Source organism: Panthera pardus, unplaced genomic scaffold, assembly GCF_024362965.1.
Source record: "Panthera pardus isolate Hobbes unplaced genomic scaffold, ASM2436296v1 HiC_scaffold_18, whole genome shotgun sequence".
In the NCBI taxonomy this organism is placed as follows: Eukaryota; Metazoa; Chordata; class Mammalia; order Carnivora; family Felidae; genus Panthera; species Panthera pardus.
This window is the reverse complement of record NW_026526743.1, coordinates 5,483,576-5,506,326: the sequence shown is the minus strand read 5'-3', so window position 1 is coordinate 5,506,326 and position 22,751 is coordinate 5,483,576. Positions and strand designations below refer to the sequence as shown.

Below are 22,751 nucleotides of genomic sequence, written 5' to 3'. Positions count from 1 at the left end.
AGACGGGGACAAATCAAAGGCAAACAGATTACATACTTCATTTGCCCTACTGCGTCCCACAACAAGGAGGGAAATCTCGACGAGGTCTGTCTGAGATTCCGGCGGGGGGTGGGGGGGAGGGGTGCTCACCCAGGGAGAGGAGGTGGCTGCAGATCTCCAGCATCACGTCCCAGTACAGGCATCTCTGGGCAGGGCCCAGCTGCTCCCACTCCTCCCTGCTGAAGTCCATGGTCACATCCTCAAATGACACCGATACCTGTAACATCAAACCCCAGGTCAATGCGAAATTACTCCTTATTGGAAAGAGGTCACCTGCAGACCTGTTCTTAATGATTTTTCCCCATGATGTACATGGCTCTCCACTAACCACCCACTGCATGTTGTATTTTGGGGGATTAAAACTTTTTAGAAATACCCTGCAATCTGACTACATACTCGTGATATTGTGGTTAGCTCCAGCTGTCTGGCACAGAGCTCTTAAAACACTTGAAAAAAAAAAGACATTCAGATCAATGCAACAGAATAGAGAACCCAGAAATGGACCCACAAACATATGGCCAACTCATCCTTGACAAAGCCGGAAAGAATATCCAATGGAATACAGTCTCCTCAGCAAGTGGTGCTGGGAAAACTGGACAGTGACCTGCAGAAGAACGAACCTGGACCACTTTCTTACACCAGACACAAAAACAAACTCAAAATGGAGGAAAGACTTAAATGTAAGACAGGAAGCCATCAAAATCCTCGAGGAGAAAGCGGGCAAAAACCTCTTTGATCTTGGCCACAGCAACCTCTTACTCAACACGTCTCCGGAGGCAAGGGAAACGAAAGCAAAAATGAACTACTGGGACCTCGTCAAAACAAAACGCTTCTGCACAGCAAAGGAAACAATCAACAAAACTAAAAGGCAACCGACAGAATGGGAGAAGAGATTTGCAAACAACATATCAGATAAAGGGTTAGTATCCAAAATCTATAAAGAACTTATCAAACTCAACACCCAAAACATAATCCAGTGAAGAAATGGGCAAAAGACATGAATAGACACTTCTCCAAAGACGACATCCAGATGGCCAACCGACACATGAAAAAATGCTCCACATCACTCATCATCAGGGAAATACAGATCAAAACCACAATGAGATACCACCTCACGATAAAGGCTTGAGGAAGAAGATGATGGCGTAGGAGGACGCCGGGCTCACTGCGTCCTGCTGAACACTTAGATTCCACCCACACCTGCCTAAATAACCCAGAAAACCACCAGAAGACTAGCAGAACGGATTCTCCGGAGCCAAGTGTAGACGAGAGGCCCACGGAAGAGGGTAGGAAGGGCGGAGAGGTGGTGTGCACTACATGGACTGGGGGGAGGGAGCCGGGGCAGAGGGGCAGCCCGCCGGCCAAGCAGAGACCCTGAGTCTGGCTTGCAAAAACAGAGGGGCTGGATGGAGTGTGTTCGGACAGCAAGCGGGACTTAACATCTGGAAGGTTATACGCTAACAGCTCTGCTTGGAGAAGGACAACGGGAGGGAGAGTTGTTGAGCCCCGGACGACAGAGCTCAGTTTGGCGGGGAACAAAGGAGCTCGCCAGTGCCATCTCCCTCGCCCATCCCCCAGCCAAAATCCCAAAGAGAACCAGTTCCTGCCAGGGAACTTGCTTGCACCGCGCAAACATCCAACGCTGTGCTTCTGCGGATCCATCCCTCCGGTGGCGGGTCTGATTCCCTCCCGGTGCTGCAGGGCCCCTCCTGAAGCGGATCACCAAAGGAAAAGTGAGCTGAGCCTGCCCCTCCTGCCCCCGTGCACCTTGCCGATCAACCCCAGCTAATAAGCCAGATCCCCAGCACCACAAGCCTGGCAGTGTGCAAGTGGCCCAGACGGGCCATGCCACCCCACAGTGAATCCTGCCCCTAGGAGAGGGGAAGAGAAGGCACACACCAGTCTGACTGTGGCCCCAGCGGTGGGCTGGGGGCAGACATCAGGTCAGACTGCGGCCCCGCCCACCAACGCAAGTTATTCAAGACAGCACAGGGGAAGTGCCCTGCAGTCCCGCACCACTCCAGGGACTATCCAAAATGAAACGGATGAATTCCCCTCAAAAGAATCTCCAGGAAATAATGACAGCTAATGAACTGATCAAAAAGGATTTAAACAATATAGCAGAAAGTGAATTTAGAATAATAGTCATAAAATTAATCACTGGGCTTGAAAACAGTATAGAGGACAGCAGAGAATCTATTGCTACAGAGATCAAGGGAATAAGGAACAGCCAGGAGGAGCTTTTAAAAATGCTATAAATAGCTGCAAAATAAAATGGAGACAACCACAGCTCGGATTGAAGAGGCAGAGGAGAGAATAGGTGAACTAGAAGATAAAATTATGGAAAAAGAGGAAGCTGAGAAAAAGAGAGATAAAAAAAATCCAGGAGTATGAGTGGAAAATTAGAGAACTAAGTGATGCACTAAAGAAAAATAATCTATGCATAATTGGTATTCCAGAGGAGGAAGAGAGAGGGAAAGGTGCTGAAGGTGTACTTGAAGAAATAATAGCTGAGAACTTCCCTGATCTGGGGAAGGAAAAAGGCATTGAAATCCAAGAGGGACAGAGAATTCCGTTCAGACGTAACTTGAATTGATCTTCTGCATGACGTATCATAGTGAAATTGGCAAAATACAAGGATAAAGAAAATTCTGAAAGCAGCTAGGGATAAACGTGCTCTAACATATACAGGGAGACCGATAAGACTCGTGACAGATCTCTCTACTGAAACTTGGCAGGCCAGAAAGGAATGGCAGGAAATCTTCAATGTGATGAACAGAAAAAATATGCACCCAAGAATCCTTTATCCAGCAAACCTGTCATTTAGAATAGGAGAGATAAAGGTCTTCCCAAACAAACAAAAACTGAAGGAATTCATCACCACTAAACCAGCCCTACAAGAGATCCTAAGGGGGGATCCTATGAGACAAAGTACCAGAGACACTGCTACAAGCATGAAACCTACAGACATCACAATGACTCTAAACCCCTATCTTTCAATAATAACACTGAATTGTAAATGGACTAAATGCTCCAACCAAAAGACACAGGGTGTCAGAATGGATAAAAAAACAAGACCCATCTATTTGCTGTCTACAAGAGACTCATTTTAGACCTGAGGACACCTTCAGATTGAAAGTGAGGGGATGGAGAACTATCTATCATGCTACTGGAAGTCAAAAGAAAGTTGGAGTAGCCATACTTATATCAGACAAACTAGACTTTAAATGAAAGGCTGTAACAAGAGATGAAGAAGGGCATTATATAATAATTACAGGGTCTATCCATCAGGAAGAGCTAACAATTATAAATGTCTATGCACCGAATACGGGAGCCCCAAATATGTAACAATTACTCACAAACATAAGCAACCTTATTGATAAGAATGTGGTAATTGCAGGGGACTTTAACACTCCACTTACAGAAATGGATCATCTAGACACACGGTCAATAAAGAAACAAGGGCCCTGAATGATACATTGGATCAGATGGACTTGACAGATACATTTAGAACTCTGCATCCCAAAGCAACAGAATATACTTTCTTCTCAAGTGCACACGGAACATTCTCCAAGATAGATCACATACTGGGTCACAAAACAGCCCTTCATAAGTATACAAGAATTGAGATCGTACCATGCATACTTTCAGACCACAATGCTATGAAGCTTGAAATCAACCACAGGAAAAAGTCTGGAAAACCTCCAAAAATATGGAGGTTAAAGAACACCCTACTAAAGAATGAATGGGTCAACCAGGCAATTAGAGAAGAAATTTAAAAAATATATGGAAACAAACGAAAATGAAAATACAACAATCCAAACGCTTTGGGATGCAGCAAAGGCAGTCCTGAGAGGAAAATACATTGCAACCCAGGCCTATCTCAAGCAACAAGAAAAATCCCAAATACAAAATCTAACAGAATACCTAAAAGAAATAGAAGCAGAACAGCAAAGACACCATAAACCCAGCAGAAGAAGAGAAATAATAAAGATCAGAGCAGAAATAAACAATAAAGAATCTAAAAAAAACTGTAGAGCAGATCAATGAAACCAAGAGTTGGTTTTTTGAAAAAATAAACAAAATTGATAGATAAACCTCTAGCTAGGCTTCTCAAAAAGAAAAGGGAGATGGCCCAAATAGATAAAATCATGAATGAAAATGGAATTATTACAACCAATCCCTCAGAGATACAAGCAATTATCAGGGAATATTATGAAAAATTATATGGCAATAAACTGGACAACCTGGAAGAAATGGACAAATTCCTAAGCACCCACACACTTTCAAAACTCAATCAGGAGGAAACAGAAAGCTTGAACAGACCCATAACCAGCGAAGAAATTGAATCAGTTATCAAAAATCTCCCAACAAATAAGAGTCCAGGACCAGATGGCTTCCCAGGGGAGTTCTACCAGACGTTTAAAGCAGAGATAATACCTATCCTTCTCAAGCTATTCCAAAAAATAGAAAGGGAAGGAAAACTTCCAGACTCATTCTGTGAAGCCAGTATTACTTTGATTCCTAAACCAGACAGACCCAGTAAAAAAAGAGAACTACAGGCCAATATCCCTGATGAATATGGATGCAAAAATTCTCAATACAATACTAGCAAATCGAATTCAACAGCATATAAAAAGAATTATTCACCATGGTCAAGCGGAATTCATTCCTGGACTGCAGGGCTGGTTCAACATTCACAAATCAATCAACATGATACATCACATTAATAAAAGAACCATATGATCCTGTCAATCGATGCAGAAAAAGCATTTGACAAAATGCAGCATCGTTTCTTAATAAAAACCCTCGAGAAAGTCGGGATAGAAGGAACATACTTAAACATCATAAAAGCCATTTATGAAAAGCCCATAGCTAACATCATCCTCAATGGGGAAAAACTGAGAGCTTTTTCCCTGAGATCAGGAACACAACAGGGATGTCCACTCTCACAACTGTTGTTTAACATAGTGTTGGAAGTTCTGGCATCAGCAATCAGACAACAAAAGGAAATCAAAGGCATCAAAATTGGGAAAGATGAAGTTAAGCTTTCACTTTTTGCAGATGACATGATAGTATGCATGGAAAATCCAACAGACTCCACCCTAAGTCTGCTAAAACTGATACATGAATTCAGCAAAGTCGCAGGATACATAATCAATGTACAGAAATCAGTTGCATCCTTATACACTAACAATGAAGCAACAGAAGGACAAAGAAACTGATCCCATTCACAATTGCACCAAGAAGCATAAAACACCTAGGAATAAATCTAACCAAAGATGTACAAGATCTGTATGCTGAAAACTATAGAAAGCTTATGAAGGAAACTGAAGAAGATATAAAGAAATGGAAACACATTCCGTGCTCATGGGTTGGAAGAATAAATATTGTCAAAATGTCAGTACTACCCAAAGCTATCTACACATTCAATGCACTCCCAATCAAAATTGCACCAGCATTCTTCTCGAAGCTAGAACAAGCAATCCTAAAATTCATATGGAACCACAAAAGGCCCCAAATAGCCAAAGTAATTTTGAAGAAGACCAAAGCAGGAGGCATCACAATACCAGACTTTAGCCTCTACTACAAAGCTGTAATCAAGACAGCATGGTATTGGCACAAAAACAGACACATAGACCAATGGAATAGAATAGAAACCCCAGAACCAGACCCACAAAAATATGGCCAACTAATCTTTGACAAAGCAGGAAAGAACATCCAATGGAAAAAAGACAGTCTCTTTAACAAATGGTGCTGGGAGAACTGGACAGCAACGTGCAGAAGGTTGAAACTAGACCACTTTCTCACACCATTCACAAAAATAAACTCAAAATGGATAAAGGACCTGAATGTGAGACAGGAAACCATCAAAACCCTAGAGGAGAAAACAGGAAGAGACCTCTCTGACCTCAGCCGTAGCAATTTCTTACTCGACACATCCCCAAAGGCCAGGGAATTAAAAGTAAAAATGAACTACTGGGACCTCATGAAGATAAAAAGCTTCTGCACAGCAAAGGAAACAATTAACAAAACTAAAAGGCAACCAACGGAATGGGAAAAGATATTTGCAAATGACATATCAGACAAAGGGCTAGTATCCAAAATCTATAAAGAGCTCACCAAACTCCACACCCGAAAAACAAATAATCCAGTGAAGAAATGGGCAGAAGACGTGAATAGACACTTCTCTAAAGAAGACATCCGGATGGCCAACAGGCACATGAAAAGATGTTCAACGTTGCTCCTCATCAGGGAAATACAAATCAAAACCACACTGAGATACCACCTCACGCCAGTCAGAGTGGCCAAAATGAACAAATCAGGAGACTATAGATGCTGGTGAGGATGTGGAGAAACGGGGACCCTCTTGCACTGTCGGTAGGAATGCAAATTGGTGCAGCCGCTCTGGAAAACAGTGTGGAGGTTCCTGAAAATGTTAAAAATAGATCTACCCTATGACCCAGCAATAGCACTGCTAGGAATTTACCCAAGGGATACAGGAGTGCTGATGCATAAGGGCACTTGTACCCCAATGTTTATAGCAGCACTCTCAACAATAGCCAAGTTATGGAAAGAGCCTAAATGTCCATCAACTGATGAATGTATAAAGAAATTGTGGTTTATATACACAGTGGAGTACTACATGGCAATGAGAAAGAACGAAATAGGACCCTTTGTAGCAACGTGGATGGAACTGGAGAGTGTGATGCTAAGGGAAATAAGCCATACAGAGAAAGACAGATACCATATGGTTTCACTCTTATGTGTATCCTGAGAAACTTAACAGGAACCCATGGGGGAGGGGAAGAAAAAAAACAAAAGAGAGGTTAGAGTGGGAGAGAGCCAAAGCATAAGAGACTTAAAAAATGAGGACAAACTGAGGGCTGATGGGGGTGGGAGGGAGGGGAGGGTGGGTGATGGGTATAGAGGAGGGCATCTTTTGGGATGAGCACTGGGTGTTGTATGAAAACCAATTTGACAATAAATTTCATATATTTAAAAAAATTGTAAAAAAAAAAAAAAAAAAGATACCACCTCACACCTGTCAGAATGGCTAACATTAACAACTCAGGCAACAACAGATGTTGGCAAGGACGGGGGGAAAGAGGACCTCTTTTGAACTGCTGGTGAGAATGCAAACTGGTGCAGCCACTCAGGAAAACAGTGTGGAGGTTCCTCAAAAAACTAAAAATAGAACTACCCTACGACACAGCAACTGCACTGCTAGGCATTTATCCACGGGATACAGGTGTGCTGTTTCGAAGGGACACATGCACCCCATGTTTATAGCAGCTCTATCAACAATAGCCAAAGTATGGAAAGAGCCCAAATGGCCATCGACAGATGAATGGATAAAGAAGATGTGGTATATATATATACAATGGAGTATACTCGGCAATCAAAATGAATGAAATCTTGCCATTTGCAACTACATGGATGGAACGGGAGGGTATTATGCTAAGTGAAATTAGAGCAAGACAAATATGACTTCACTCATATGGGGAATTTAAGACAGAACAGATGAAGGGAAGGCAAGCAAAAATATAAAAACAGGGAGGGGGACAAAACAGAAGAGACTCATAAATATGGAGAACAAACTGAGGGTTACTGGAGGGGTTGTGGGAGGCTAAATGGGTAAGAGGCAGTAAGGAATCTACTCCTGAAATCATTGTTGCACTATATGCTAACTAATTTGGATGTAAATTAAAAAAAAACAAACAAAAAAACCTTGAAAACTTTTTAACTTTTTTTAATGTTGATTTTATTTTTGATAGAAAGAAAGAGAGTGCAAGCAGGGGCAGGGCAAGGAGACAGGGAAACACAGAATCCGAAGGAGGCTCCAGGGTCTGAGCTGTCAGCACAAAGCCCGATGCGGGGTCGAACCCATGAGCTGTGAGATCATGACCTGAGCAAAAGTTTGCTACTCAAGTGACTGAGCCACCCATGTGCCCCAAACCCTTGAAATTTCTTAAGGGAGGAAGAGTGATAAAGGTGTCCTCTTATTATGTTGATGAGTTGAGTTTTAGGAATGGGGGGCTGGTTGCCAGGGGAACCACAGCAGTGACTAGAGGGTTACAACTGACCCCCAACCTCCAGGGAGGGGGGAGGGGCTGGAGGTGGACAATGGCCAATGGCCGATGATTTCATGCACCCTGCCTGTGTCATGAAGCCTCCATAAACACCCACAAGGGCGGGGTCTGGACAGCTTCCCGACTGCAGAACCAGATCCAGTCCCCAGGGCACCCTGCGGGGCCTCTGACTGGGGACAGAAGCTCCTTTGGAATCTCACCTGATGGATCTCTTCATCTGGCTGTTGATTCTTATTACTTAATATCCTTTGCAGCAAATGGGTATCGTAATAATGGTTTCCTGGATTCTGGGGGCTACTCCTGAAAATTAACTAAACCCAAGGCGGGGATCCTGGGAACCTCCGAAGGCCCCTGGAGTTTTGGTTGGCATCTGAAGTTGGGGAAGAGGGGCTGTCTTGTAGGCTGAGCCCTTACCCTGTGGGATCTGACCCTATCTATGGTTAGACAGTGCCAGAATGGAGTTCAGTATGATAACAAAAGGGGCACCTGGGTGGCTCAGTTGATTAAGCGTCCGACTGTTGATTTCTGCTCAGGTCACGATCTCCCAATTCATGAGTTTGAGCCCCGCGCCAGGCTCTGTGCTCACAGCACAGAGCCTGCTTAGGATTCTCTCTCTGCCTCTCTCTCTCCACCCTCCCTCTTGCTCATGCTTGCTCTCTCTCAAAATAAATACACTTAAAGAAAAAAAGAAATTTTTTTAACGTTTATTCATTTTTGAGAGACAGAGACAGAGCATGAGTGGGGAAGGGGCAGAGAGAGAGGGAGACACAGATCTGAAGCAGGCTCCAGGCTCTGAGCTGTCAGTACAGAGCCCGACGTGGGGCTTGAACTCATGAACTGCGAGATCATGACCTGAGGCGAGGTCAGACACTCAACTGACTGAGCCACCCAGGCGCCCCAAGAAAAAAACTTTTTTTTAACATTGAGAACAAAAGACCCCAATAATCAGACAGCAACAGCTAAAGGACAAGATGGGTTCCCTCATGGCAAGGGAGAGAAAACAGAAATTTTCACCAGGCCAGATGACCCTGAAGAATAAAAGTCAGCATGGCCTGTGGCCATGGGCCTGCACAAAATTCAGCAAAATTCATGGGAAGACACACGGTATCGTGCTCCTCCTCAGCCGCCACACCCTGGAGCCACTGCCGGAAACGGAGGGCTGGGTCCTGCTTGTCGTCTGCTCCTGAGGTTGAAGTCTGGGGTCTGACCACCCTCGACAAGGGGACAAACTTGCGGGTTTTGCCTATTTAAGCCTAAACCTTCCCCTCTGGAGTGGGCTTTCCGTTCACAGCCGAAGGCTGTGGTCTCCCCAGTCTGCATATCGTGGCAGCAAAGCTTCCCCTCGCCTGTGACCAAATCGTGGCATCCCAGGAGTTTCTACTGACAAACTGGAGGACACCCAGCTGGTATCACAGGGAAATGAGTGGCTGTGGGGAAGAATCTCCACGCATTTGGTGACCAGGAGAGTCAGAGGCACCGTGTTCTGTGTGGGTAAAGGAGCCACGCAGGAGAAGCGATTTCCCTTTACAACAGGGACTGTGAGGGCGCCTGGGTGGCTCAGTCATTTGAGCGTCACAGTTCATGAGTTCGAGCCCCGCGTCAGGCTCCGAGCTGCCAGTGCAGAGCCTGCCTGGGAGTCTGTCTCTCTCAAAAATAAACAAACTTCCAAACAAAACAAAACAGGGAATACTACTCTGAGCAGAAGCTGACCTCTAGGAAGAGTAGGCATGAAGGCATGCACGTGAGTGCTGCGGGTGGAAGAACGCGAAAGATGCCAGGTGCCTGGGTGGCTCAGGCAGTTAAGCCTCTAACTTCAGCTCAGGTCATGATCTCAGGTTCATGGGTTCGAGCCCCACATTGGGCTCTGTGCTGATGGCACCCAGCCTGGAGCCTAGGGCCGGCTTTGGATAGTGTGTGTGTGTGTGTGTGTGTGTGTGTGTGTGTGTGTGTGTCTGCCCCACCCCCACTCACTCTCTCTCAAAAATAAACATTAAACTTTTTTTTTAATCAAAAAAATAAAATAAAGATGCTCAATGGCAACCCAAGCAGACTCTGAGGTAGTGTTGTTTTTTTTTTTTTCCTGGACCAAGTTCCACCATATGGGTGGAGGAAGGGGGATCCCCTCACACCACCAGGCGGGATCCCTACAGTGGGGTGGCCTACAGCTCAACTTAATTCTGACGCCATCTACCTGGAGGTGGCGTCACATCCCACAGGTGAGGGCACTCTCCTGGAAGCCCCGGCTATCACCCGTGCTTCTGATCAGCAAGGGGGTGGGGGGCTGGAATTAGAGGTTCCCATGACCCCCTTCTTGGGCTCAATTAACATGCTAGAGAAGGGGCGCCTGGGTGGCTCAGTGGGTTAGGTGTCCGACTTTGGCTCAGGTCATGAGCTCATGGTTTGTGAGTTCGAGCCCCACATCGGGCTCTGTGCTGACAGCCTGGAGCCTGGAGCGTGGAAGCTGCTTCGGATTCTGTGTCTCCCTCTCTCTCTACCCCTCCCCTATTCATGCTGTCTCTCTCTCTCTCAAAAATAAGCAAACATTAAAAAAAAGCAAAACAAAAAACCATGCTAGAGCAGCTCGAGGAATTAAGGAAACCCATTTACTCCATTGGATCACTCACTATAAAGATAGTAAAAGATATGAATTAACAGCCAGGTGAAGACATGCCCTGGGCAGGGGGTGTGCGGGAAGGGGGCTAAAGCTCCCATGCTCCCCTCCAGTGAGCCACTCTCGGGGCACCTCCACCCCACCTGGCAGCTCCCAAACCCCACCCTCTTGGGTGTTTCTGGAAGCTTTATTACATAGCTGTGATTGACTTGGCCTTGGGTCACTGATTCCACCTGCAGCCCCTCCCCCATCTCTGGAGGTGAAGAGGTGGGGCTGGAAGCCCCGACCCTCCAATCACAGGGCTGGTTCCCTTGGCAACCACCATCCTTAGGGGATTTCCAAAATTCCCCTTACTTGTATAAACCCAATAGTGGTGGACAGGGGCTGACACACACCAGGGTTGTGGCTCTAAAGGGTTTGGTTTTTTTGCCAGGAACTGAAGACAAGACCAAACATTATGACAGAAGATGCCCCTGCTGCTTAGGGCTCAGGAAAATTCCAAGGATCTGGGGGGCTGTGAGCCAGGAACCATGGATGAAGACCAAATATCCTCGTTTCTCCTGAATCTCAGTATCACACAGCTGTGTAAGAGTGTCATTAAAAGATCAGGAAGTAAATACCAAAATATTTAGTTAATAGGGTAAAAGTTCATTGCCTCTAAGGAGAAGAGACAATGCTGACAGCTGTTTGTTTGTTTTAAGCTGGAACACTGTGTAAGCCTATGTAACAGCTGGTCTTTGGGAGGAGAGGTAAGTGGAACAGGACAGACCTTCCAGGAGAGGAAGCTTATACTGTGTCACACAATTTCCATCATCTGCCACACAATGGTGCTTGCAAAGACAGCTGTTTTTACAAGCCTAGCAAAACAATCTTTTCTATGTACAAATAAAACCAAAACCACCTGCAAAGGAAAAAGTGCCAAATGTCTTAGAAATGTACATATATGCGTGATGAGTATAAAATATATTTGAAAACCAGAGGCCGAGACAAACAAAAATATAAAATATAAACATAAAATATAAATCAAACGGCAAGAAAAAAGTTAATTCACGCCCAAAAAATATGCCTGACACCTGTCAGGATGGCTAGTATCAAGAACACAGTAACAGGAAGATGGCGGCGTAGGAGGACGCTGGGCTCACCTCGTCCTGCCGATCGCGTAGATTCCACCCACACCTGCCTAAATAACCCACAAAACCACCAGAAGACGAGCAGAACGGACTCTCCGGAGCCAAGTGTAGAGGAGAGGCCCACGGAAGAGGGTAGGAAGGGTGGAGAGGTGGTGCGCCCTACACGGACTGGCAGGAGGGAGCTGGGGCGGTGGGGGGGCAGTCCGCCCCGCAAGGCAGAGCCCCCGAGTCTGGCTTGCAAAAGTGGAGGGGCCGGACCGAGTGTGTTCTGACAGCCAGCGGGACTTAACATCTGGAATGTTAAAAGTCAACAGGTCTGCTCTCGGAGAGTGGGGAGAGCGGGGAGGGCAAGAGGACACCGGGAGGGAGAGTTGTTGAGCCCCGGAGGACAGAGCCCAGCATGGTGGGGAAAAAAGGCGCTGGCAAGCGCCATCCCTCTCCCATCCCTCGGCCAAAATCCCAGAGGGAACCTGTTCCCCTCACCGAACTTGCTTGCACCACGCAAACACCCAACGCTGTGCTTCTGGGGATCCATCCCTCCGACAGGTCTGCCTCCCTCCCGAAGCGGACCACCGAAGGCAAAGCGCGCTGAGCCTGCCCCTCCCGCCCCTGTGCACCTTGTGGATCTACCCTGGCTAATACGCCAGATCCCATCGAAGCAGCACCACAAGCCTGGCAGTGTGCAAGTAGCCCAGACAGGGGCCACACCACTCCACAGTGAGTCCTGCCCCTGGGAGAGGGGGAGATAAGGTACACACCAGGCTGACTGTAGCCCCAGCAGTGGGCTGGGGGCAGACATCGGGTCTCACTGCAGCCCCGCCCACCAACACAAGTTACTCCACACAGCACAGGGGAAGTGCCCTGCAGTTTGGAGCCACCACAGGGACTACCCAAAATGACGAAACAGAAGAATTCTCCTCAAAAGAAACTCCAGGAAGTAGCGACAGCTAACGAATTGATCAAAAACGATTTCAGCAATACGACGGAACAAGAATTTAGAATAATAGTCATAAAATTAATCACTGGGCTTGAAAAAAGCATAGAGGACAGCAGAGAATCTATTGCTACAGAGATCAAGGGACTAAGAAATAGTCACAAGGAGCTAAACAATGCTATAAATGAGGTGAAAAATAAAATGGAGGCGGCCATAGCATGGAATGAAGAGGCAGAGGAGAGAATAGGTGAATTAGAAGACAAAATTATGGAAAAAGAGGAAGCTGAGAAAAAGATTAAAAAAATCCAGGAGTATGAGGGGAGAATTAGAGAACTAAGTGATGCAATCAAATGGAACAATATCCATATCATAGGAATTCCAGAAGAAGAAGAGAGAGAAGGGGCTGAAGGTGTACTTGAACAAATCATAGCTGAGAACTTCCCTGATCTGGGGAAGGAAAAAGGCATTGAAATCCAAGAGGCGCAGAGAACTCCCTTCAAACGTGATTTCAATCGATCTTCTGCACGACATATAGTGAAACTGGAAAAATACAAGGATAAAGAGAAAATTCTGAAAGCAGCTAGGGATAAACACGCTCTAACTTATAAAGGGAGACCCGTAAGACTAGTGGCAGACCTATCTACTGAAACTTGGCAGGCCAGAAAGGAATGGCAGGAAATCTTCAATGTGATGAACAGGAAAAATTTGCAGCCGAGAATCCTTTACCCAGCAAGTCTGTCATTCAGAACACAAGGAAAAATAAAGGTTTTCCCAAACAAAAACTGAAGGAATTCATCACCACTAAACCAGCCCTACAAGAGATCCTAAGGGGGACTCTGTGAGTGAAATGTTGCAAGGACCACAAAGGACCAGAGACATCACTACAAGCATGAAACCTACAGACATCACAATGACTCTAAACCCCTATCTTTCAATAATAACACTGGATTGTAAATGGACTAAATGCTCCAACCAAAAGACACAGGGTGTCAGAATGGGTAAAAAAAATAAGACCCATCTAATTGCTGTTTACAAGAGACTCATTTTAGACCTGAGGACACCTTCAGATTGAAAGTGAGGGGATGGAGAACTATCTATCATGCTACTGGAAGTCAAAAGAAAGTTGGAGTAGCCATACTTATATCAGACAAACTAGACTTTAAATGAAAGGCTGTAACAAGAGATGAAGAAGGGCATTATATAATAATTACAGGGTCTATCCATCAGGAAGAGCTAACAATTAAAGTTCTATGCACTGAATACAGGAGCCTTCAAATATATAAAACAATCACAAACATATGCAAGTTTATTGATAAGAGTGTAGTAATTGCAGGGGACTTTAATACCCCACTTACAACAATGGATAGATCATCTAGACACAGGATCAATAAAGAAACAAGGGCCCTGAACGATACATTGGACCAGATGGACTTGACAGATACATTTAGAACTCTGTATCCCAAAGCAACAGAATACAGTTTCTTCTCGAGTGCATATGGGACATTCTCCAAGATCACACACTGGGTCACAAAACAGCCCTTCATAAGTGTAAAAGAATTGAGGTCATACCATGCATACTTTCAGACCACAATGCTATGAAACTTGAAATCAACTTCAGGAAAATGTCTAGAAAACCTCCAAAAGCATGGAGGTTAAAGAACACCCTACTAAAGAATGAGTGGGTCAACCAGGCAATTAGAGAAGAAATTAAAAAAATATATGGAAACAAACAAAAATGAAAATACAACAATCCAAACGCTTTGGGATGCAGTGAAGGCAGTCCTGAGAGGAAAATACATTGCAATCCAGGCCTATCTCAAGCAACAAGAAAAATCCTAAATACAAAATCTAACAGCACACCTAAGGGAAATAGAAGCAGAACACCAAAGACACCCCAAACCCAGCAGAAGAGAAATAATAAAGATCAGAGCAAAAATAAACAATATAGAATTTAAAAAAACTGTAGAGCAGATCAATGAAACCAAGAGTTGGCTTTTTGAAAAAATAAACAAAATTGATAAACCTCTAACCAGGCTTCTTAAAAAGAAAAGGGAGATGACCCAAATAGATAAAATCATGAATGAAAATGGAATTATTACAACCAACCCCTCAGAGATACAAGCAATTATCAGGGAATATTATGAAAAATTATATGGCAACAAACTGGACAACCTGGAAGAAAAGGACAAATTCCTAAACACCCACACACTTCCAAAACTCAAACAGGAAGAAATAGAAAACTTGAACAGACCCATGACCAGCGAAGAAATTGAATCAGTTAACAAAAATCTCCCACAAATAAGAGATGGTTGTCTCCCAATAACCAACCAGATGGTTTCCCTGGGGAATTCTACCAGACATTTAAAGCAGAGATAATACCTATCCTTCTCAAGCTGTTCCAAAAAATAGAAAGGGAAGGAAAACTTACAGACTCAATCCATGAAACCAGCATTACTTTGATTCCCAAACCAGAGACCCAGCAAAAAAAGAGAACTACAGGCCAATATCCCTGATGAATATGGATGCAAAAATTCTCAACAAGATACTAGCAAATTGAGTTCAACAGCATATAAAAAGAATTATTCACCATGATCAAGTGGGATTCATTCCTGGGCTACAAGGCTGGTTCAACATTCACAAATCAATGTGATACATTACATTAACAAAAGAAAAGAACCATATGATCCCATCAATCGATGCAGAAAAAGCATTTGACAAAATTCAGCATCCTTTCTTAATAAAAACCCTTGAGAAAGTCGGGATAAAAGGAACATACTTAAACATCATAAAAGTCATTTATGAAAAGCCCTCAGCTAATACCATCCTCAATGGAGAAAAACTCAGAGCTTTCTTCCTGAGATCAGGAACACGACAGGGATGTCCACTCTCACCGCTGTTGTTTAACATAGTGTTGGAAGTTCTGGCATCAGCAATCAGACAACAAAAGGAAATCAAAGGCATCAAAATTGGGAAAGATGAAGTTAAGCTTTCACTTTTTGCAGATGACACGATATTATACATGGAAAACCCGACAGACTCCACCAGAAGTCTGCTAGAACTGATACATGAATTCAGCACAGTCGCAGGATACAAAATCAATGTACAGAAATCAGTTACATTCTTATACACTAATAATGAAGCAACAGAAAGACAAAGAAACTGATCCCATCCACAATTGCACCAAGAATCATAAAATACCTAGGAATTAACCTAAGACGTAAAAGATCTGTATGCTGAAAACTATAGAAAACTTATGAAGGAAACTGAAGAAGATACAAAAAAATGGAAAAGCATTCCGTGCTCATGGGTTGGAAGCATAAATATTGTCAAAATGTCAATACTAGCCAAAGCTATCTACAGATTCAATGCAATCCCAATAAAACTGCACCAGCATTCTTCTCAAAGCTAGAACAAGCAATCCTAACATTTGTATGGAACCACAAAAGACCCCGAATAGCCAAAGTAATTTTGAAGAAGACCAAAGCAGGAGGCATCACAATCCCAGACTTTAGCCTCTACTACAAAGCTGTAATCATCAAGACAGCATGGTATTGGCACAAAAACAGACACATAGACCAATGGAATAGAATAGAAACCCCAGAACTAGACCCACAAAAGTAGGGCCAACTAATCTTTGACAAAGCAGGAAAGAACATCCCATGGAAAAAAGACAGTCTCTTTAACAAATGGTGCTGGGAGAACTGGACAGCAACGTGCAGAAGGTTGAAACTAGACCACTTTCTCACACCATTCACAAAGAAATAAACTTAAAATGGATAAAGGACCTGAATGTGAGACAGGAAACCATCAAAACCCTAGAAGAGAAAGCAGGAAAAAACCTCTCTGACCTCAGCCACAGCAATTTCTTACTTGACACATCCCCAAAGGCAAGGGAATTAAAAGTAAAAATGAACTATTGGGACCTCATGAAGATAAAAAGCTTCTGCACAGGAAAGGAAACAATCAACAAAACTAAAAGGCAACCGATGGAATGGGAAAAGACATTTGCAAATGACATATCGGACAAAGGGCTAGTACCCAAAACTTATAAAGAACTCACCAAACTCCACACCTAAAAAACAAATAATCCAGTGAAGAAATGGGCAGAAGACATGAATAGATACTTCTCTAAAGAAGACATCCGGATGGCCAACAGGCACACGAAAAGATGCTCAACGTCGCTCCTCATCAGGGAAATACAAATCAAAACCACACTGAGATACCACCTCATGCCGGTCAGAGTGGCTAAAATGAACAAATCAGGAGACTATAGATGCTGGCAAGGATGTAGAGAAACGGGAACCCTCTTGCACTGTTGGTGGGAATGCAAACTGGTGCAGCCGCTCTGGAAAACAGTGTGGAGGTTCCTGAAAATGTTAAAAATAGATCTACCCTATGACCCAGCAAAAGCACTGCTAGGAATTTACCCAAGGGATACAGGAGTGCTGATGCATAAGGGCACTTGTACCCCAATGTTTATAGCAGCACTCTCAACAATAGCCAAATTATAGAAAGAGCCTAAATGTCCATCAACTGACGAATCGATAAAGAAGATGTGGTTTATATATACAATGGAATATTACTTGGCAATAAGAAAGAATGAAATCTGGCCCTTTGTAGCAACGTGGATGGAACTGGAGAGTGTGATGCTAAGTGAAATAAGCCATACAGACAAAGACAGATACCATATGGTTTCACTCTTATGTGGATCCTGAGAAACTTAACAGAAACCCATGGGGGAGGGGAAGGAAAAAAAAAAAAAAAGAGGTTAGAGTGGGAGAGAGCCAAAGCATAAGAGACTGTTAAAAACTGAGAACAAACTGAGGGTTGATGGGGGGTGGGAGGGAGGGGAGGGTGGGGGATGGGTATTGAGGAGGGCACCTTTTGGGATGAGCACTGGGTGTTGTATGGAAACCAATTTGACAACTTTCATATAAAAAGACAAAAACAAAACAAAAAAACAAAAAGACAGTAACAAGTGTTGGCAAGGATGTGGAGACCAAAGGACCTTCATGCACTGTGGGTGGAAACGTAAATGGGTGCAGCCACTGTGGTAAACAGCACGAAGGGTCCCCTGAAAATTAAAAATAGAAATACCACACAATCTAATATTTCCACTACTGGATATTTACCCAAAGAAAATGGAAACACTGACTTGAAAAGGTTAGGACTTGTCGAAGTCCTAACCCCCAGTACCTCAGAGTGTGCCTGTATTTGGAGACACAGTCTTTTAAGAGGTAACCTATGTTTATTGCAACATTATTTACACCAGCCAAGATATGGAAGCAACCTAAGTATCTATCAACAGGTGAATGGATAAAGAAGATGTGGTGTGCGTATAAATGCTAGACATACGTGTGTGTATATACCGTGTATAGACCGGGAGGGTCTTGCGCTAAGTGAAATAAGTCAGAGACAAATACCGTATGATTTCACCTGTATGTGGAATCTAAAAAACAAAACTAATGAACAAGCAAAGTAGAAACAGACCCATAAACACAGAGAACTAGTGGCTGCCGAAGGGGAGGAGGATGGGGAGATGGGCAAAGGTGGGGAGTGGGGAGTACAGGCTTCCAGCTATGGAACCAGTGAGTCTCAAGGATAAAAGATACAGCGTAGGGAACACTTGTGGTGACAGATGACAGCACTTGTCAATTTAATATGTTGTACACTTGTTACCAATGTACCATTGTGTCACTATACTCCAATTTAAAAAAATTTTTTTTTTTTTTAACATTTATTTATTTTTTGAGACAGAGAGAGACAGAGCATGAACAGGGGAGGGGCAGAGAGAGAGGGAGACACAGAATCGGAAGCAGGCTCCAGGCTCTGAGCCATCAGCCCAGAGCCCAACGCGGGGCTCGAACTCACGGACCGCGAGATCGTGACCTGAGCCGAAGTCGGAGACTCAACCCACTGAGCCACCCAGGCGCCCCTATACTCCAATTTAAAAAGACCAATAAAGCAACAACAACGTAAAAAATACAAATTAAAGCAGCCGTGGCATCTATTTATTTTTGATCAGATTAACAGGCTTAAAAAGTAGAGAATAACAACACAATATTGGCAGAAGCCGAGGGAAGACCACGATGAAAAGACTATGCGAATGTTGGTGGCAAATAGCCTAACACGAACAGAGAAGCTGAGTGAAAATCTGAATTAGCAACGGGAGGATCTACTGAAACGGCAAAACGAAAACCAGGGCAAGCCGGCAAAATTATTTTCATCATCTAAAAGGAAATGAGCCGATATGAAGTAACTAACATGTATCATAACACCCACTTGAACACGCTTTCAATCCTGCTCTTAACAGTTCAACACATATCAAGGCAAAAGGAAAGGCATTTACCTATGATGTACTGTTTGTCACCGTTTATGGGCTCAACTGTGTCTCCCCTCCAAGCTCCCCGCACCCAAGAAAATTCTTATGGCGAAGTCCTAACCCCCAGTACCATGGAGACATGGTCTTTTAAAAGCCTGGGTGTCTCAGTTGGTTGTCTGTCTGTCTGACTTTGGCTCAGGTCATGATCTCGTGGTTTGTGGGTTCAGAGCCTAGAACCTGCTACGGATTCTGTGTACGTGTGTGTGTGTCTCTCTCTCTCTGCCCCACCCTCCTCCGCTGGCACTGTCTCTACCTCTCTCTCAAAAATAAAGAAACATTCAAAAAAATAAATAAAAGAGGTAACCAAGTTAAAATGAGGTCAGTAGAGTGGGCTCTGATCCTGTATGACTGGGGGTCCTGATAAAAGATTAAGGGGCACCTGGGTGGCTCAGATGGTTAAGCCACTAGTTTAGCAGCTGACTTGATTTCAGCTCGGGTCTCGATCTCAGTTCATGAAATCAAGCTCCTCCCCAGTGAGGAGCCTGCTTTGGATCCTCTCTCCCTCTCTCAAAATAAATAAGTAAACATTAAGGGAAAAAAAGAAGAAAAAAAAAAGGAAAGGAAATGAGACACAGACCCCCACAGAGGGAAGATCACACGAGGACAGTCAGAAGCCATCCATCTACAAGCCAGGGAGAGAGGCCTCAGAAAGAAGGAAGAACCCTGATGACATCTTGACTTTGCATTTCCAGCCCCTGGAATCATGAGAAAATACATTTCTGTTGTTTATGCCACCCAGGCTGTAGCACTTCGTGACGGCAGCCCGAGCAAACTAACAGTCACACAACAAAGATCTTGGACAGTTCTGGGTGAAATTTGGGTGTTTTACCTTTTCATTTTTGGCATGCCTTTTAGGGGGCACCTGGGTGGCTCAGTAGGTTAAGCGTCTGACTCCTGATTTTAGGTCATGACTTCATGGTTTCGGAGTTCAAGCCCCACATCAGGCTCTCTGTGTGGACAGTGCAGAGCCTGCTTGGGATTCTCTGTCTTCCTCTCTCTGCCCCTTCCCTGCTCACACTCTCACTCTCAAAAAGAAATAAACATTTTAAGTTTTTATTTATGTATTTGAGAGAGGAGACAGTGCAAACGGGAGGGGCAGAGAGAGCAGAGAGAGAGCCAAAGAATCGGAAGCAGGCTCCAGGCTCTGAGCTGTCAGCACACAGCCCGATGAGGGGCTCAAACCCTCGAACCCTGAAATCATGACCTCAGTCGAAGTCAGACATTTAACCGAGGGAGCCACCCAGGCACCCCAAAAAATAAACTTTTTTTTTTTTTTTTTTAACGTTTATTTATTTTTGACACAGAGACAGAGCATGAACAGGGGAGGGTCAGAGAGAGGGAGACACAGAATCTGAAACAGGCTCCAGGCTCTGAGCTGTCAGCACAGAGCCCGACGCGGGGCTCGAACTCACAGACCGCGAGATCATGACCTGAGCCGAAGTCGGCCGCTTAACCGACTGAGCCACCCAGGCGCCCCCAAAATAAACATTTTTTAAAAAAGAATGACTTTTAAGTATCTGCGGCAATATCTTTTAATTTTTAAATGATTTTTACTCGGCATTTATTTTTAATAGTTTTAATGTTCTTTGATGTTTTCTATTATCAAATGTTTCTGTCAGGTGGAGTGGATTTTAAACATAATTGAAATATATAATCTTCTCACAGTATGTTGGTTCACAGTGGTAATAACCCATGCATTTACTATACTTAAAAAACAGGACATCTCTCTGTAACTGATTATAAACCCATCACAAGGCAGTGACACACGGTTTATTATTATGGCCATCCATTACTGTTTTAAAACACACAATGTCTTGGGGCGCCTGGGTGGCTCAGTCGGTTAAGCGTCCGACTTCGGCTCAGGTCGTGATCTCACAGCCCGTGAGTCCGAGCCCCGCGTCGGGCTCTGTGCTGACCGCTCAGAGCCTGGAGCCTGTTTCGGATTCTGTGTCTCCCTCTCTCTGACCCTCCCCCGTTCATGCTCTGTCTCTCTCTGTCTCAAAAATAAATAAACGTTAAAAAAAAAAAAAAAAATTAAAAAAAAACAACAACACACAATGTCTTTAAATACAGACTAACTTGTAATTTAGGAAGTCTTGAGTATACCCAAGAATCTTTCTTTCTTATTTCCATATATTAAATATTAATATCTGGGGGCAACTTAGAAACACTATTCTCTGGCATTTTTATTCATCGTGAAAACAGGAAAACCCACACGTGTCCTTAGAAGGCAGTTCTTGCTCTAGTATGCTATGTTCCTGTAAACCCTGCGGAGACGGGAAACCAAGCAAACCCCTGCCAGCAGGTAAAGAGAAGTCAGGTAGGGGGCAAGCGGCTGAGAACACGCGGACACACCCAGTGGTGGATGAAGTTTCGCATTTCCCTGCCAGTGGCTGGGGCTTCTCACCTGGATCAGGAGCTACCTTTTCCTCTTCCTCTGCCCCAGGGCCAACCCTCCCCTCCATCAGCCCGGTTTGGTTTCCTCTACAATACAGATGGCCTGTGAACGAGGGGACATCAGCCCCCGTGGCCCGCCCTCAGCAGGCGGATGCACATGGTCTGAGCGACACAAAGTCCAGAATCTGCTGCTTTCTGTATCTGCCCTCAATTTCTGGAAACTGTCCCTGGAGTGGCTCCTGCTTACCTCGCATGGTCCATCCTGCTCCTCTGAACCCAGGGCCTGGGACCTCTGGGGCAAATTCTCGCCAGCAGTCATGTCTCCTCTAGGCTTCACTTCTCGGTCTCTCTTGTGGGCAAGTCCTTTCTTCCCGGGAGCCCAAAGCTGGGTGGGCATCTGGAGGCTTCAGTCAGAGCTGCGGGGGAGAGTCTGGCTGGGCTTCTAAGGAGACCGGCAGCGTCACTGGTGTGGTCTGATCCGGGGGCTCTGCAGAGCCACCGGAAAGTCCTGGAAAGGGAACACCCACACAGTCATTCATCGAACATTTGCTCCATGCAAGTATTTTCGAGAGTCCTTCGGGGAAGGCCACTGTGCTAGACATAATTTTTTTTTAATGTTTATTTATTTATTTTGAGAAAGAGAGGGAAACAGAATCCCAAGCAGGCTCCAAGCTGTCAGCACAGAGCCTGATGCGGGGCTCGATCCCACGACCCTGGGATCATGACCTGAGCCACGCTTAACTGACTGAGCCACCCAGGTGCCCCTATGCTAGATACTATTGATGTGGGATCATAAGGCAAGCTAACATCCGCAACCCCCACCCCCACCAGGTGGGATACATGTGATATCCCTCAGGCACCTGTGGCTGCCCAAGAACAAAGGAAAAGGGAAAACGAATGGTTAACTGACCGAGGTCACAGTCAAGCAGGACAGGAATCCCGTGGGTTTACGTAAGTCTTGGTAAATTACAAGAAAAAGACAATCTTATCAATAGCCTAACCTCCAGAAACCCAGACTCAGTCTCCTGGAGCCTTAACATCACCCTCCCCTGCATAAAGATGTGGGGAACAAAGGCAAGAAGGAAACGGTAAATAAGATTAAATTTCCTTATAACCTGCAGTGCATGGAGGCCAGAGTGAAACATTCCTCCCAGAACTCCCTACA

General features: G+C 44.6%; 1 protein-coding gene across 1 annotated transcript in view; it reads right to left on the bottom strand.

Moving 5' to 3' along the window:
• ZNF175 (zinc finger protein 175) overlaps positions 1-22,132 on the bottom strand; it is a 30,466-nt gene extending 8,334 nt beyond the window's left edge. Inside the window, exons 1-2 of the mRNA XM_019425443.2 lie at positions 21,834-22,132; positions 130-256 (exon numbers count right to left, since the gene is read on the bottom strand). Of these exons, the coding sequence (XP_019280988.2) occupies positions 130-256; positions 21,834-21,983 (277 nt within the window). The 5' untranslated portion in view covers positions 21,984-22,132. The remainder of the gene's footprint in view (positions 1-129; positions 257-21,833) is intronic.
• Positions 22,133-22,751: the final 619 nt, after the last annotated feature.